General features: G+C 27.4%; 1 protein-coding gene across 1 annotated transcript in view; it reads right to left on the bottom strand.

Annotated features, from left to right (window-relative positions):
* Nucleotides 1-2,837: 2,837 nt before the first annotated feature.
* Nucleotides 2,838-18,967, bottom strand: part of LOC136983877 (inactive tyrosine-protein kinase transmembrane receptor ROR1-like) — a 37,073-nt gene continuing 20,943 nt past the window's right edge. Inside the window, exons 2-5 of the mRNA XM_067280746.1 lie at nt 15,735-15,840; nt 12,499-12,557; nt 7,047-7,346; nt 2,838-3,709 (exon numbers count right to left, since the gene is read on the bottom strand). Of these exons, the coding sequence (XP_067136847.1) occupies nt 3,633-3,709; nt 7,047-7,346; nt 12,499-12,557; nt 15,735-15,840 (542 nt within the window). The 3' untranslated portion in view covers nt 2,838-3,632. The remainder of the gene's footprint in view (nt 3,710-7,046; nt 7,347-12,498; nt 12,558-15,734; nt 15,841-18,967) is intronic.

Here is an 18,967-nt window from a genome sequence, read left to right as displayed (position 1 = left end):
AAAAAATGACAAATTTTAACCAAATTAAAGCATTAACCTCGGTTGAAAATTGTAAATTAATTAACCATAAATAGAGAAAAATGTTTTAAATTTCAAGAATATCTTCGCTTTATTTCTCTTGATCGACTTTTTAATTAAGCAATTTAATTTATAGTTATACAAATAACCGAGATGCCACATTCCAAATAAACACATTAATTTTCTTAAATTTAATTTAAATATAGAAGTGTAATTTTGTTCTGGAATAAATTAAATTAATTAAATTTATCTTATTATAAATGTCGATTTAATCAGGTTAATTATGTTAAAAATTTCTGTTTTTTAACGTCGAGAATTTATTTGTAAAGAAGTTTTATATATGAATTTATAATTTAATTATTTATTATATAAGTTTAATTGATGAGGAAACTTTTAAAAATGTCAGATAAAAATTAAATATGTAGTAGTAACGGATAATGCCACTTACAAATTTAATTATTGTAGATTTTTAGAAATTTTGCCGATAGACAAACGGAAGGATGAACGTAAAAGAGGATTACAAAAAAGCATTACTCTAACTCTTTTAGTTTTAGAAAAAAAGTAGAGTTTTGCATTTAATGGTGCCACGGAAGTAATATAAATCAGAGTTGCAAGTTGATACGAAATTCTGTAGAGAGAGTATATACATTACAATTTCTGAAAATATCAATCTTCTAGCTCTTCTAGTTTCCGAGAAATTTTACATTGTTACAAGGTTACAATTCGATACGAAATTTTGTAAAGAAACTACAGTACAGTTTTTAAATATATTCAACCTCTGACTCTCTTAGTTTTGGAGAAAATATACGGACAGACAAACGTAAAATAAGTTACAAAACAACATCTCTCTAATTCGCTTGATTTTTGAGAAAATTAAAGTTTTACGTTAAAAAAGGTTATAAAAGTCGAGATGGCGATTCGATACAAAATTCAATTTAAAAAATAATAATAATATCAAGTTTATAGAGCGCTAACTTCGCACGGACAGACACACAACCGTTCGAACGTATGAGGAAAGCGAATAGGGAAAGGTATTTTATATTTAAATTACGAAAAAAAAAATTGTTATTTGAGACTCTATAACTTAAACAAAATTTACATATCAAGCGCAGAGAAAAAAAGTCGGTGTTGCCAAACTACACCCCCTATCTATTGACTAATTTTGAGAACCATTAGCCAATCAAAATCATAAAGTAAAGCATAGGCAAAAAGTAGAAACAGAGACGAATGTTAGCAAAGTAACAGGACCAAGATGAATGAATGGTGACTTGTCTGCAGATGTGACAAAATGATGTATTTCCTCTCGCATTACCTTTTCACCTCATCAAAAATGAAGGTAGTTGAATATAATGGTCTTCTCCTGTAGCCCAATTATGTCTGGACACAAGAAAACTAAGTAGGAGGAATGGCTAGAGTAGAAGGTTAAGAAGAGAAGAAAAGGAAAAAAAAAATTATATATAATATTATCCATTTTGTGGTATTTTTGAATATATATCTTCTTGGAAGAAAGTTTTAAGAAGTAAATTAGTGTTTTCTTATCTATTTTATAAAATGAAAAGTTTAAAAAGATGGAGATTTTGATTGATGGATGGATTCTTGATCGCTTCGTATCAAATCTAAAGCTTCTACGATACTCCAGAGGGATGATAAAATGATGCTGATGATGAACAAGCTACTAGTAAAGACACTAAAATTCTCGTTTTTATCCAAAAAAAAAAAAAAACTTTAGAAAACTTGGAATTTTTATATACAAAATGCTATAAAAAGTTCGATTTATGTGTATTATCACTTGTTATTTATTTATTTTTTATTTTATTTGCGGAAAAAATTAATATAATTTTATTTACTATTCAACTCTGTTTAATTATTTAAATTTAATTTTATTTGTTTTTATTTATTTATAGTTATTTTAAATTTATTTATTTTTTATTTTCATTTTATTCTTATGGGAATTTATTTATATTTATATAAAAAGTTGAAAATAAATAAAAATGGTATTATTTAATTTTATTTTCTCTTTAAAATAGTTATTTATTATTCATTTTTTAAATATTTTTGTAAATTTTAATAATTTTAAAATAAAATATATATTTATCTTGTTAATAAAAACATTATTAAATGATAAATTGTACAGGATATTTAATTAAAATATCTTTATTCGGTGCTATTTGCAACAAAAATGAATGTAATAACTCAATAAATTTTAGAATTACACTTTTCAAAATATCTGAAAAATTTACTTCCAAAAGTTATCACCAAGGACAATTTGGCGCTTCGAACGCCGAGGAAATTGCTATGTATAAATAATTTGATTAATTTTACTGTTACGTAAATCAATCATAGACTTTTTATTAAAATTTTGGCTTGTATTCTTGCATGTACTGTAAATGAATATACAAATAGAAGAAAAACACGCAAAAGAATATAGACCTATTTCTATTTTATTCTTGTTATTGAATTGTAAAATTTACCAGATTCAGTGCGTAGCACGTTAATAAATACGTTACGCAATGAATTATATACGACAATGTGGTAGCATTGTCTATTTCTTGCCGCTCACGGCGTCATTTTTTCCCTTGTGGTGAATTTAGGAACTATATTCTCACGCAAAATTCCTTTCAAATGTCATGAAATGTCTGTATAAACTTTTCACATTGGCTTGATTAGTGTTTATACAGGCAAACTTTGTTTTAAAAATTATAAAAATTTAAAATTCAAATAAAATGTGGAGAATTAAACGCATAAAATATATTGCTGAAAGAATATTATAAGTACTTTATTCCGGATTCACAGCTAAAAAATAGATTTATTTCTTCCACTAAAAGTAAGGAGGAAGAAATAAATCCTCGAAAATAAGATGTAAAAGCAGAAAAAATATAGGAAATAAACACTAATGTAATATATTAAAATGGTGTACATGATAGAATTCCCAACATAAAAAGATACATTCAACGACTGATGAAACCCTAGAGAAGTAAATGACGATATAAATTCAAATTATACAAACAATATCCCCAAGTTATATTAATATTATTACTCCTAAAGTAGGGACATAGCAGTAATATTACTTGGGGTGCTCTTACTTGGGAGTATTGCAAGTTGTATTCCCAAGTTGAGATGTAATATAATTATTTATATAAACTGGTTAAATGCAATTTGTACGTGGCTTCGATCAGACAAACCTACGAGAATTAGAGTTAGAAGAATATCTTTAAATAAGATTCTGTGGTATATGGTATATCCTAAAGGGATATAAAAGTAATTCCAACAAAAATAAGAATAATAAAATTGTAAGTAAAGTGTAGAAAGATCGAGTTTATTTTAAACTATTCTCATTAAAAGTAGTAGATTTATGATGTTCATTAGATGTTATCTCATTTTCGAAACCTTTAACAATTGATAAAGAGAAGAGAAAATCTCGTTAATTTTCGCTTGACTGAAGAAAATTGCTGTAAATTTACGTCGTTTAACATCATATTCCCTTATTAAATGCGTCATAAATAGTACCGGGAGTAAAATTTACAAGTAAATTAAATGCTTTACTAAAGACAAAAATCTGAATTCAATCGGAAGAACGAATGATCATTATATGTTATAAGAAGGATAGATGTAACTTACCTCCCTCCGAGTGCTGGAAAATGAGGGAAACCGGGCGAAAAATTGGGAATTGTCACAGGTGGAAGTATACGACCTGTAGAAAAAAATGGGAAACAAAATGTGATTAAAGTTCATTGACTGGAGAAATCAATGGATGCGTGAAAATATGCTTATCGAAGAAAAAATCTGATCAATCACTTTCTAAAACGTGAAAGAACTCGCGTGACAGATGGTTTACGTTACCCCTGATAGTTCGCTTCTTCTCTGGGCAGAATCCATCTGCAGAATCGTACTCCTCAAGAATTTTTATTTTTATTTTTTCCCTGCGATAGCAAAAGTTGTATCTGAACTATTTTGTGGTTCCAAACGTTACCGAATTACTTACACGTGGATATTCAAAAATGCATCCGAAAATATTTCACTGGGATCTTCAGATATATTGTAATGTAACCTCATAAGAACGGGAGGATTGTATGTAAAAGTGGATAAGAAATGATATTTTGCAGTTACTAGATGGAAAGAAATAATTTTTTTTTCTTTGAGAAATATTACACAGATGATAAATTGAAAAATTTTTATATATTCCTCCCTCTGATGCCATAAATTGTAGTTCAATTAAGTTTCTTCCACCATTCAATTTATTAGTCTCTTCTCTTATTTTCTGCTATCGAGTACGGATGATAACGTATTGTTAGGAGCTTAAAGTGTGTAAAATTAATGAAAAATTAGAAAAAATAAACAGTCTTTAGTGGAAAAAAAGGTAAATAAACTGAACATAAAAGAAAATTTTCAATTGCTTTACTTTTTTTACGCTTACTAAAATAATTAAAATGCAGGCAACTCATTAAGAAAAATCTATAAAAAAGGAAAGAGGGGTCTGATTTTATTCGTAATTCCTTTACAAATAATTCAACTACACCTGGATGCATTGTTTCATTATAAGAAATAAATTCAATTAACTTGTTCATAAAAGAATGAAGTAAAGAGAGAGATTTCTAAATTAGAATCTCCAATCTGAAGTTTTGGTAGCAGCAAGGAGATAAGAAGACTTAGAAAGAATCATTAATCATCAACTGATATCTTGGGATACAGAATTGCTTAGATACAAGAAAGAAGAAGATTATAAGCGACCTTATGGATTTAATTTTGTGATATCTTCGTTGATATCCGAAATTAAATCAATGGATATATAATTTTATATACTGAAAAATCCATTATTTAGTACTTGATTATTGTAGAATCAATATTACTGAACAAAGATTTTTTTTCTTTTTAATTTTGTAGCCAAGTTTGTTCTGTAAGTCATTTCGATTTTAGAAAGTCTTCAAAATGAGGTAAATATTGACATTTCATTTATCTATACAAAGACCTTTCGAATAAATAGGAAGCAAGTTGAAAGGATTGCAATTCAAGGGATTTGCCAATAATAAATGAATCTCTGACTGTTTAATAATGTATAAACTAACCTATTTTACTTAATAATAGCAATATTTACAAATTCATTTATAATTTGCATTATTATATCTTACTTTAAATTATTATACAAGCTTCATAGCCTGTCATCATCGCATCAGCATCGCTAATATTCATAACATTTAATTTATCGGAGCATTCATGATTCAGATTTATCTATTATTGTTATGTATTATCGCTTATTTTGATAATTTTCTTAGTTGTCAAATTATATTATGTTCCAATTTACAATATCCTCGATTCATATTTATCATTTTTCATCATATACAGCATCATTTACTTTCCTAATCATCTTCAATTAAGTTTAAAGTGTTAACATTCAGAGCATATATGATTTAAATTTCTCTCTTATCATCGTGCACAGATTCATTTACTTTCATAATCGCTTGACAGATACAGTACTCAACTTCTCATTTAATGCATCTTTGATTCAAATTTGTCCCTTATTTTCTTATATAGCATCACTCACTTTTATAATCATGCTTAGTTAATAGATGCAATGTTTAACTTTGCATCCTCAGCATCCGTGATTCATATTTATCCATTATTATCGAATACATCACTTATTTTCATGAGCATCATCAACTGGGAGATGTAGCATTAACTTCTGATTCAGATTCAGCCGTCATTTTCATGCGTAACTTTAGTATCATTACTTTCATAATTATCTTCAGTTGATAGATGTAATGATTATTTCTCACGTACAGCATCTTTGATTCAAATTTATCCGTTATTATCATATACATCATCACTTATTTTCACTATCATTTCCGGTTGATGGATAAAGTGTTAACGTCGCTTCCACAGCATCCCTAATTCGGATTTATCTATTATCATTATATTCAGCATCACTCATTATATATCTACTAGACGAGAATGGTAAGGAATAGTTATATTCTTTACCATTCTCGTCTAGTAGATATATTATACAGAGCAGGTGAGATGCAGATTTTCGTAACAAGATATAAAAATTTCTTAAGTTACATACAATTCGATTTAATATAATCGATAGGTAAACACAGAGAAAAGTTTTCAAATTTTTTTTCACTAAAGTAGCCCAATAAAGAAACGATGCATGTGTTTAGATAAGGAAGCACTCCCTATCTTTTCTATAGAACTGTATGCACGCATCCTGAACCAATTCAAAGCTGGCATATTTCGTTAATGACGCATCCTTAGCAAACCTAAGAGACAACACGTCATTTTAGGGAAAGTAAATTGAATTTTCGCATTTTATTAGAGGAAAGAAAATCAAATTTCGGTATTTTCAATGCATTACAAACAATTCTTACTCTTCAATGTATTGAATTGTGAAAATACAGAATTCGATGATTTTATTACTACAAAAGATTCTTTTTTCTATTCATTATAAAAAGATTCTATACAACAGAATAATAATGTTCCTTCAGAGAAACGAGATTGAAAGTTGTTTTTTTCTTTTTCTTTTTTTCTTTTTGGTTGTTAAAACAAACCGAGACAAGTTGATGTGACTTAACTAAGTGAACGGAACTTTAATAAACTTCCTCCCTCCCCTTTGATTACATTTATTTTTGCAAAATATGGGAACCATGCTTGATTGAAAATGAAAATTAGCATAATGTTTATCTATTAACTGTACTAATTCTTTGTATAAATGATTAACTGTACAGATAATCATAAATGGAAATTCTGTTCGTGACAGCTTATTTTTCATTTAAATTCTTCTTATACCCCCCGTTAACATACTTTAAATTCTATTACAGTCATCTTGAAAGACCTATTAAACTAATGCTAATTTATATAGAGAAATAACCCCAATTTAAAAGTTTGGAAAACTTTTTTTTTTATTGTTTTTAATTATTTTAAATGATGCTTTTTCTTCTATTTTATGACTTATCTTATGGTAAATTAACAAAAATCTAGAGTAATTTATATTAAAAAATAAAGAATTGTGGGGTTTTATATATATATATATATACCTGCTTTGACCATCAAAATTCCAGTAGTGTCCACTAAATGAAGGCCATTATCAGCTTCGCATTTATAGTAACCGGTATCGTGTATGTCCAGATGGTTGATTTTTAGTCTGGACCACACTCTTCCATTGCCAGAACTGTAATATCTCACGTCAATTCGGTTCCTCTCTTCTTGTAAAGGAGCTTCATTTTTATACCATCGAATATAAGGTTGGGGGTAACCTTTGACTTCACACCTCATCTTGACGCTTTCACCCGAATCTTTTGTGATGTTCACTAGAGCTCTTTCCACCTTTAGAAAACCTGAAACCAATTAAAATGTTAATTAAGTAAACTTTTAATTACATTTCTTAAAACAGAGAAATGAACTTTTGTATTATTTGTTACGTCTGAAGAGATTGGTCATTAATTCGTGATTATAATCCAACCTTGGGTACAGATTTGTGGGGGGGGAATACTTTCTCGTTTAATAATGCACAAAATTTAAAAAAGAAATGCGAAAAACTACATTTTATAAGCTACAGTCTGACAGAATCAATTAAAATAGTCTCATTAACTTCGGTTTACCATTTGTTCGCCTCTAAAATTGACACTAAATCGAGAGTGACGCTAAACTGAAATAGAATACTTGAGATAATAATAGTTTATATGGTTCGAGTTTAAAAACCGAATGTTTTGGTGACAATAATGTTTACAATGCAAAATCATATTTTGTAATTCACAGATACTGAAGATCTAATGGAACTATCAATCTCATTATCTGAGAGTCTCTAATAGTATCGATATCATTACTTGAAAGCAACTAACGGAATTAATGAGGTTACAATGTTTCAAATTTTGCTTTCACTATTCTCAAATCTACTGTAGTTTCATTACCTGACAGCAATGAAACAAGATTTGTTATCTGATGTGGAACTCCTGTAATTCCACTAACACTAGTTTCACTAAACTGAGAATAGGCCTAACTGATGAAACTAATTTCATTATCTGAAAATCTCCAACGTTTTACTAGTTTCCTTATCTCCTAGCAAAGAAACTAGATTCATTACTTGAGATTAACCAATGGAACTGTTCCCATTATTCGAAAGTAATTACTGGAACTAATTGTGCTATATTGAGATTAATTATTTTTTTACTATTTGAGAATAAGTAATAATATGAATTTTACTAACCAAAAGCAAATAGTTTCATTCTCTAGTACTGTGGTAGCTAGTTTCATCAACTGAAAATACATTGATTTTTAGTTTATTTTTGACAACAACTACTTTAGTTTCATTACACGAGAGTTATGCTAATCGAATTACTAAAGGAAACTGAAGTAAATGACGTTATTTTGCATAATTTAATTAACAAAAAAATTTATTTCATTGCATAAGAATCTAAAATTTAAGGTTTTAAGCACTTAAGGATAGTTTCTTTATGTTCACGTCTAAACCTTTTACCTCGAAAACAGGCTTAAATAATGCATTCAGATAGTCTTTTAAACGTATTCTAATTATAAAATAATAAGAAGAGAAATCGATATTAATATATAAGGTGATCCAAAACTCAGTTAATCATCAGTCCTATCCACGAATGTATTTGGAGCATACAGGACAACGTGGTAAACCGCCGTGTACTTTTTAAAGAGTATAACAATTAGAATAGTTTCAGTAGTGGAGTATCTTTACATAAGCAAACATTTGGAATTAAAAAAAAAAAAGAAAGTACAAGCACATATAAATGTTTGTATATCAGTGTTGGCAGCTTGAGATCTTAAAATAGATATTAGCCAACAGCACACTAATTAATTCGGCAAATGCATTCTGTTGAAAACTTTAATAATGCACGTCTGTAATTCATTAAAGATAACAAGTCTGTATTGCAGAGAGGCTGTTACATCTTTGTAATGCTCAGGTGGAGTTTATTTAATTTTCTCTTTAATGGAATTGGAAAATCCTGTTAAGAATTAGAATATTTCCTTTAATTGTTTCCATTTAATATAAAGCTTAACAGAGAATAAAATAATTAAATTTTTATCTTTCACGGATGTATATCTTGATGAGAAATTATATTGTATGATTTATCAAGATTATAATATATAGGGCCACTAGGTCATCAGTTCGTTCTAGCCTCAGGTGCCACAGCGGACACATTTAGTTATGTTATGATGATATTGCTGACATGTATTGTGTGGAAATTATGCTGAGATATACTGTGATATTACCATCTCGACAGATTAAATAACAGTTTTTATTCAGTTTTTTTAATAATAACCGCTATTATATTCACTGGCAAAGAACTTAGCTCGCTACAACATTCATACAAAATTACGCAAAGAAGATATATAAATAAACATTAACTATAGAAAATTGTATGCTCTTTGATAATACAAATAACCAAATAGTGCCGTATGAACAATTTGAAGATATTGTCGTTTGAACTAATTTAAAACATTTTATGGCAATTATATTAATATGTTTCGAAATGATATTGCTGAAATACGTTAAAGATATTGCGTGGTTTATAACGATAGTAAGCCTATTGTATTGACGTAAAAGTGTACTCTATAATCTACTTATGAAAAATTCCCCCAAAATTAAATAATTAAATAAAAATGTATTGATGTAGTTATTTGTCTCCAAGCCTTTCCCCCTGGAAAATTTTTTCGATATCCATGCTGATGGAAATTATTTTAAAGTATACTTTGATACTATTGAGATGGTATTACGGTTGAAATCGTATATAATCGCCTCGCTTATTGACACAATTAAACTTAATTGTCATTTTCATTTTATATCACAAGGATATTTTGAGTTTTTTCCCATTGTCTACTGATATGGTGATAATCTTTGCATTTTCTCGTTTCACTATATTTAAAAAATTATCGAGCAGAGGATTATGTCACGTGACAATTTGCATATGGAAGCGGATTAAGATTCTTTTTTCTTCAATTGAATGTCTTTCTTTCCTGTTTTATCTTTGTAAATACGTCTTTTAATTATGCCTGAGTGTGAAAACGTGATAAAATATATCGACGCAAATATATTTGGAAAAATCTGATGGCTGAAAACCGAATTAAGTACGAAATCGTTGCCGCATGTATGGACTTTCTAAGCTAACATTTTCTAATGATTCACCAATGCACGCAAAATTTACAAATGTAAACTGCGATAAATAGTTATTTCAAGCAATGTAATCGAAAAACACAACGTCAAAGGTAAATGCTGGCATTGCATTGCATTGATAGTTTTTTTAGACTGGCTACATATTACAATTACTGATGAAATTTTTCTTGTGAAATAGAAAACTTTGCTCAGAACCTTGAAATTAATAGTTTTGTATCCAACAATAAATGGTGGATCCATGGGAGAAGCGATATGGAATTGTTTTAAATGACTACGAATTTACTTCAATTTCGATAAAGATCGAGCGTTTTGATTGTAGTACTCTTACTCTGATCTCGAGTGACGATAGTGATGTCGTATAAAATATAATTCTATGAATTCTATAGCACAAGAAGGTTTAAATATTCTTCAAGGATTTTTATCAAATAAAGAGGAGCAACATTTAACCCAGTTGAAGTGGCAAGTGCAATGTAATATTTAAAAAATTCAACTAAAACACGCCAAAAATCTTCAAAAAGTTACTTCGTTGCATAAAGATGTAAGTATAGATATTCTATTACAGTATATTATATAATTATAAAAAATTCGATTTATTATTACTAATTGTGATAGTAAGTGAAACTTGTTTAATGCCACGGTTTGAATAATACTTTTGTAGGACCATGGATATTAAATTATGTTCGTCTGTACTAAGATTTAATTAAATATTAAGATGCTAAGATGCTTGAGATACTGTCGTTAAAACGCTGTGAGTTATTGTTACTAAGACAAGAAACTACACCTTGCCGTCAGTATTTCAATTTGTTAAGTAGCATTTTCGGTCTAATCTAGACCATATGTTAATGTTACAGACAATTTATTCTAATTCTAATGATAGAAAATGGACTAGATTAGACCGAAAGACGTAGTTATTAATGAATTTAGACGATGATAGCAAGTTCTATATAGCCTACATTGAACTTCATGATTTTGCTGATATCTTAAGATACTAATCGCAGATATAATGCTAAAATTATTAGTGTTAAGCAGTTTTTGGGGGCATTAGTACTAGCCTACGCAATTTTACAAACACAAATTTAGTAGTGATAAAGATTTAATAGGAAAAGCATACCAAATATAGTTGACATTCTCGATTTTCTTAAATTATTTAAACGAATTCAAAGCAGTTATAAATGCAAATAGCAAAATTGAATTTAAATTAAGATAATAAATAATTAAACAATTCTAGACACGCATTAATAACGATAACACACGAAGAGTTATGTTTAATGATATATTTTATATGTGAATCATTCGAATAGCATACGTTTAAATCGATTAATACCTTGACTTATCATACTTAGTAGTTTATGAATATAATTCCCAGAGATAATGATTGGTAGTAGTAATAATTAAAACATTTCTCAACGTAATCCTTCTAATGTTTCCAGATAATTAATTGATGGAGTTGGAGGGAAGTTATTGAACTCTTGAATTTTTCAATGAATCACTAATATTTTATGAACCACTTTATGCCAATAAAATAATGGTTACAATGTTTAACTATTCTGACATTTGATTCGTTTAAATTTTTAATTGTTTGATGACATTCTTAAGCGCACATTCTTCAAAATACCATCAGTTACAGTGAACTTGGGTCACTGATAATACGTTGAGTGAACGTTTAACAAAATCTTCTTTAAAATAATTTAAATTAAATTTTTCAGGACTTCTATCAAAGACTTTTTGTTATTCGATGAAGCTTGAAATTGTTGGGAATGGTTTTTTTATTAAAAAAAAAAAGATTTGTAATTCGAATCGTGCTTTGCGTGTCTTTTGTGTGTACCAATACACTTTACTGTGTACCGTGTACAATATTGTAGCTTTCGTGCAGTGCATTATTTAGTTGCTACAAGAGGTATCTCACATTTAGTTTGTACACACCAAACAACTGGGTCAAGCGTGACACGCAAAGGGGAGTTTGAAATGGAATTCGAAACTCCTCTTTATGATGTTAATATAATTTACTAGACTTTGACTATTATGGCCATTTTTCACTTAAAAATCTTTAAAATTCCACTGGAAAATTAACCTTAATGATCCTTACATAGAATATTTACCACTATGTGTTATGAATTACCAGCAGCAGATGGATAAATTTATAAATTAAACTAAATCCTTCAATATTAAACATAGTGATAGGGATAATTGGGATGATAAATTATTCACATTCTACTTCTCTATTCTGATGTAAGTGCTTCTGATAAGGCTATATATTATCGTAGAAGAATGCTTTACTTTCTTATGAATGTTTACTGCATCTATATCATTTTTACTGGCTCTGCATCGATGGTAATGGAATAACTTACTTTGCGGTTTGTCTTCTTCCAGATTACTTGTGGGAGACGAAACTGCTTCTGTAATTGTACTGCAATAAATAAAATTAATATTAAAGTAAATCATGAAATAAAAACTAGTTTATTTTTTTAATTAAAAGTTAGAGAATGTTTATTTTTGTTTATTTACATTGCCAAACAAAAATTGTAAGAAGTTTATAGATTTGTTACGGAGTTTGGCTTATATTAATTCAATTTTCGTACCAAATTCTTGTCTTTACTTTATTAAAGATTTCTGAAGCAATTTTCTTCTATCTGAACGTTAAATCTAAATTGTTTTTGGCAATAATTACATATAAAAATATAGAGTAATGGAAGATGCACCATTAGACAGTATTATGGAATGGCTTGATGTATGACTGAATGGAATATTTAAACAAAATAATTAAACGATATTATAGAAAAGATTTCCTTTCTAATATCAATATCTAGATGAATAATGATTCTTAAGAATATTAATTATTCTTACGGACATTTTGATCAATGTTTGGGTTATCAGATTTGATGTTCAAACACCATTATCCAAATGAGAAAAATAATGGAGATTTATGAATCTTCAGATTTATCTTAATTATTTAATCAAATTGTCTCAAGTTATTATTTAATTTAATCTACTTTTTACCTTTCTACATCAAGAAAAATGAATATTTGTTAATTTTTTTTAAATATTCGGCTTTAAAATTCAACAATTTTTATATGCAGAATGGTCACTTTAAACCTCTATAACTTTAGAGGTATACGTGATAGAAAAACACCGTAAACGAAAAAATAAAAGCTTAATTCTTAGTTTTACTGTACTGAATAGCCTTTATAAACTTCAATTTTGTGAGCCATAACACGCAATCAATCATCCCTTCGACCGTCGCCATTTTCAACCAACTAAATGAACTAAAAGTAAATTTAAATGAATTAATAAAATATTGACTATATTAATAAATAAAACTTCAGAAATTAAGCTTTTAAGTGCCATTTGCAGTGTGCTTCTATCACGCTTACATCCAAAGTTATTAAGCTCTTTATCCAAAGTTACTAAGCTCTTACTCATTATGCATCTGGAACTAAAGCAAATTCGTTGATAACATTTATATTTATCGGCGTAAAGTTTAGTAATTTCTAACAGTTAATCAAACTTTGGAAAAGAAAAAGAAAAAACGAGGAAGAAAAATTTAAATTTGAAAGATAAAATCTGAATAACAAATGGAAGCTAGATTGAGTACAGAATAACTTTTTGATTGCATCTTCTATAGATTTACAGGTTCTAATTAATTCTGTTTCGAAAATCAGACATTTGAAAGAGTCGAAGAGTTTTGCTTGGTATAAAAATATTTTATTTTTATCTAATGGTCCAAGGAAAGAACAGGTTAAACGCTACATTTTGCGTTTATAAAATAAAAAAAAAAAAAAATGTGATCGTTTAAGGAAAATCGTCTTTCGAGACCTGATGTCATCTGCTTGGGTGAACGAAGAGACCCAATTTTACATCGATCCAAGCTATACTTTCAGGTAAATACTGAAACGGCCATTTACCATTTCCACTCACTGAATTTTTCCATTATCTTCAATCAACTTTAGCATAGGGAAAAGGAATTTAGCCAGTTATGTGGATATAGCATATATATATATATATACTAGCCTGGAAAATCTTATGTACTAAAAGAAGTGAATAATTTAAAGAACCGGTTAGAGAAACCTTTTAAATTTGATAAATTTAAGCCATCGTTATTTAATGTAACTTTTCGAGCACCTTTCAGGTGAGTTATATAATACATTTTTTCTTCAGTGTATATGGAGTAAATCAAAATAGCCCATTATTTCTTCGACAAATATGAAGCAATTTTCGTATAAAATTGCTTAAAATTTTGAAAAAAAAAACAAATTTTATACAGTATTTTGTTATAAATTTAAGAATCTTTCGTTAATATCTTCACTTTATTTTTTAATGGTATTTTAAGCATCATTTGTGCATTAATTCCTGCATCAGATAACTATACGAGTTAAGAATGTAGAGCAAATTTTTTCCATAAATCTGCTTAAAATTTTGAAAAAAAATGGAAAAATTTCGTACCTTGTTATAAATTTAAAGAATTTTTCACTAATAGCCTCTCCTTATTTATAATGATATTCTAAGCATCATTTATGCATTAATTCCTGCATTAGTTAACCATACAAGTTAACATTATGCTAATGGAACTTCAGGCAGAAAGTATAATAAATTATACAAAAAAAAAATCCACCGAAATCACAAAAAAATATTTAAAAAATGCTCTCAAAATGTGGAAATTTCTAACCGAACCGCATGCAATATTAATCATACGAGAATGAAGAAGTGTATTTAATTTATAGGAATGCAACAGAAAAAAAAATGTTCTTAGAAGAGATTCGTTACGGTAAAAATATATATTTTTCATCAAAATCCATATTTTCTTTACGTATAGTCAGATACAACTTTATATAATTTTTTGTCATTCATGAAAAAAGTATGAACTAGCTTTCATATTTCTTGCGACTGTCTCATTCATCTCACATCTCTTCCAGTTCTCTGGAGAAATCTGTAATGCTTACTTCATACACACAAAATTTCATTTAAATAAAATAAAATAAAATATATATATATTCAAAATTTGCATAATTTTCTGAACAATTTATTTATCTTCGAGAAAAAATTATTAAAAATTTGCACACATTCTGCAATGCTCTATAGATTAGAGACTGGTTAAAATTCTGTACATATTCTTTACATTTGTGTGATTTTTTGAGTAAATAATTCACCTTTAAGAGCAAATAATTAGCAAATATACTGTAATATTTACCAAATTTGCTAAATTTTCTGAATAATCTTTATTCTTGTAAGGAGAATTTGCATATGTTCTGTACTAATCCATAAGGGAAGAAGATTTAAAAATTTGCATATATTCCGAAATATATTTGAAATTTTCATAATATTCTGAATAATTTATGTATTTTCAAAGAGAAAAGTTTAAAAATTCGTATATATTCTACGATATTCTATAGCAAAATATGGTTTGAAAAGTTGCACACATTCTACACCCGTAAAACGATTAAGATTCTGCACATCTTGCTTATTTTTTTGAATTATTTATTGATTATTAAAAAGAATTTACGTATAATTCCGTAATATTTTCAAATTTACATAATATTCTGAACAATTTATTTATTTTTAAGAAAACTGTATTAAAATGTGCACATACTCTGTAATAGTTTGCAATCTGTCTTCATTTTTATTCCCATTAATCACGTCTTTATCAACAACTGGAAGGGGTTGAGTTTCTGGTGACCATATTCTCTCGTGCCAAACTGTTAAAGTAAAAATTAAATATGAATAAAAATCTATAAACTACAAAATAATAATAATAATTTGTAAATAATACAGAGAAAATTTTCTCTTCGATATAATGAATTTTTATATGCAGGGTGGTCCACGGGTGGTACGACTATGCATCTAAAACGTGCTCGTTTCGCTATCTTTACGTCAGTCTGACGTAATTTTGTAATTATTCGTTATAAAATTGTTGGAATGATGTCAAATTGACGTAACATTAGATACTAACTTAAGTCTGTTCGTTTAGTTGGGGAGGATATTACACGTTTTTACGTCATCGTGATGTCATATCTTCGATTTTATAAAGAGCAAGTATAAAAAATGACGTCAAATTGATGAAAAAATGTTGTAATAACGAAAAATAGGAGGTTTTTAAAGCGTTTTATTAAAATAATTTTAAATAAAAATATATTTAAATATTCTACCTTTAAATCTTTCAAAAAATCACTTACAAAGCTCATTATCGTCATCATCACTCTTAATTAATTAATATAATATACAAAACGACGTAAATTTGACGTCAATTTTATACTTTCTCACTATAAAAACGTTGGACCGACGTCAAAATGACATATAACTATACAATATAAATGGGTCTACAGAAGGTTTACTAATAAAACGATTAGAATAGTTATAAATAAAAAATAAACTTAAATATTTAAAAAATATTTTTACACAAAAATAAACTTAATAAATATAAAATTTTATTTAAAAAAAAATAAAAAATAAAACAAATTTAAAGCTAGAAGCGCGCTTCGTCAAAGCAGTCCATTCTTAAAACGAGCTGCCATTTTAATTAATTAATATTCTTTTAACAAACTATTAAAATCCTTAACAAGAAATATGTATATTAATTTATAGAGTAATAAATTTTAATATTTTAGCATAAAAAATGAAGAAAAACTATATTAATGTGACCTATAAATCTGTTAAAGTAGATGCGCTCGGCGCGGGACTATAAAGATGTAATTAATAAATAAAAGAGATCTGATTACGGAAATAATTTCAACTCTTGTAATAAATATTCTTATGTTTATAGCAAAGAAAAATATAAGATTTAATGCATATTTTTTTTTTTTAATTTAATCGTTAGTTATATTTATCTAAAGGTCAAACACTTTTATATTTAGTTATTTAATATAAAAGATTGCACTGTTATCATTTAAATTGCGAAATTTTCTGATGGTTGTTGTGATAATTTTTAATTAATTTTTTTTTTTTATATAAGAAGATAAAGTTTATTTTTTTAATAAAAAAAAATCGAATTTATGAATTCTTCCGATGTTTTCCTTGCAGAATTATTAACATATTCGCTTTTATATTAAATAAATTTTTAGCTTTAGATTCTCGAGAAGTTAAGAAAAATAAATAAAAATATATAGCAAATAACTGGAGAGCGAAGTTAGAAAGTTAATTTAAAGCGATACATTTTTCTTTCTCTGTGTTTTTATTATTATTAAAAGAAAAATATGTGTCTAAAATAACATTTTATATAAAAATATAATCAAATTTTTAAAATACTTTTGCCTGTTTTTATCAAGCGGAAATTGCGTAAATATAAATAAACAATTTTTTCCTAGCGAAGTTGATTCTAAACTTTCTATATCTAAAATATATTCTATTGATATATTATAATGTTATTTTTAATAAATTAAAAACGGTTTATAATCTGTGAATATGATAAAAGAGGTAGCGAGATAAATATGCTTTTTATAAGGGAGGTTAACCATGTGTTGTGGATACAAGTGTCAATTGTGAATCGTAAAAGTGTTTTTCTTCTACAAAATTGGAGGGAAAACGGTAATGATCAATTATTTAAATAAGATGTGTAATTGTCGTCACCCAAAATGACGAAAATACGAAAATAGTTATATTATAAGAAAATGTATTCAAATTTTTAAAATATATTTAATACAATAACCTTATTTTTTAACGAATAAAAATTAGCTTTTAATAATTGATAATACGTGAAAGAATATATATATATTTAAAAAAAAGAGGAACATTAAACTGTAATGAACTTTTAATTTATATTCAAATGAAGAATTTGATATAGAATACATGCGAAATTATTTATTTTTTAATGTAAATATTTAGAAATCATCCTCCAAAGATGGGGGAATATCTAAATAAACACATCTTAATCAATTCTGGTAATCAAAAGCGAAGACATGTAGCACAGAGAGAGACACAAACCATCTGCATGGGATCGTGTCGTAATTAATATACAACTTGTGTTGATGAATTTTTGACACGACACTAAAATGGTTCCAGATGGTATCTGGTAGATTGAATCGCCATGTCACTCCTTTCAAGAAAAATAAACACATTTTTGACCTCCAACCGGGCATTTACTCATTCCACTTTATGATAAACTGCAATATTTCGATACTGACACATGTTTCAAATCATTTACAGCGGGTTCATTTACAAGAATATCGGGAGAATATCAAAGAAAAACATGTTGGAAAATGATTGAAATATATAGAAATTGTTAAATTTCTTTGCTTATAATTATACAATAGTTTGATTTCGACATGTTTCAACCACAGGGAAAGTTCACTCGTAAAGAAATATAGTTTAAGTCCACTAGAAACTATGCGAGAAAATATATCAAATTTCTTAAGTAAATTGTTAGAAAAACTATTAAAACTTGATTAAATTTCTTTATTTTTAATAATGTAATATATTTTTTTCTTGATATGCTTCAATTCACTTACAAGAAAATGTTTAAATCAACTAGAAAATCTAGTTAAAGTCAAAAAAATATCAAGAAAAAAGAAATAGTTCCTCAGCTTAAACGTTAGAAAAATTGATTAAAATGTACAGAAATTGTTAAATTTCTTAATTTATATTACGAAACGGGACCAAAGTTTATAATTATTAAACATAATCAATTATTAACTGCACTCAGTAATATACATAATACATCTATTCGATGAGTGCTCCATATTTGCATACGATAGAAAATTACGTAGTTGTACTGCACTCTCTTACTAAGTTCAAGACTTAATCGAATTCTAGTTTATTTTATTTTTGAAATAAGAATAATTTACATGTAAGAAATTTATAATAATAAAAAATATATACGAAACGTGAATC

This window comes from Centruroides vittatus, unplaced genomic scaffold (assembly GCF_030686945.1).
Source record: "Centruroides vittatus isolate TY-2023 unplaced genomic scaffold, ASM3068694v2 contig_890, whole genome shotgun sequence".
Classification (NCBI taxonomy): Eukaryota; Metazoa; Arthropoda; class Arachnida; order Scorpiones; family Buthidae; genus Centruroides; species Centruroides vittatus.
This window is presented reverse-complemented; position numbering and strand designations above follow the sequence as displayed.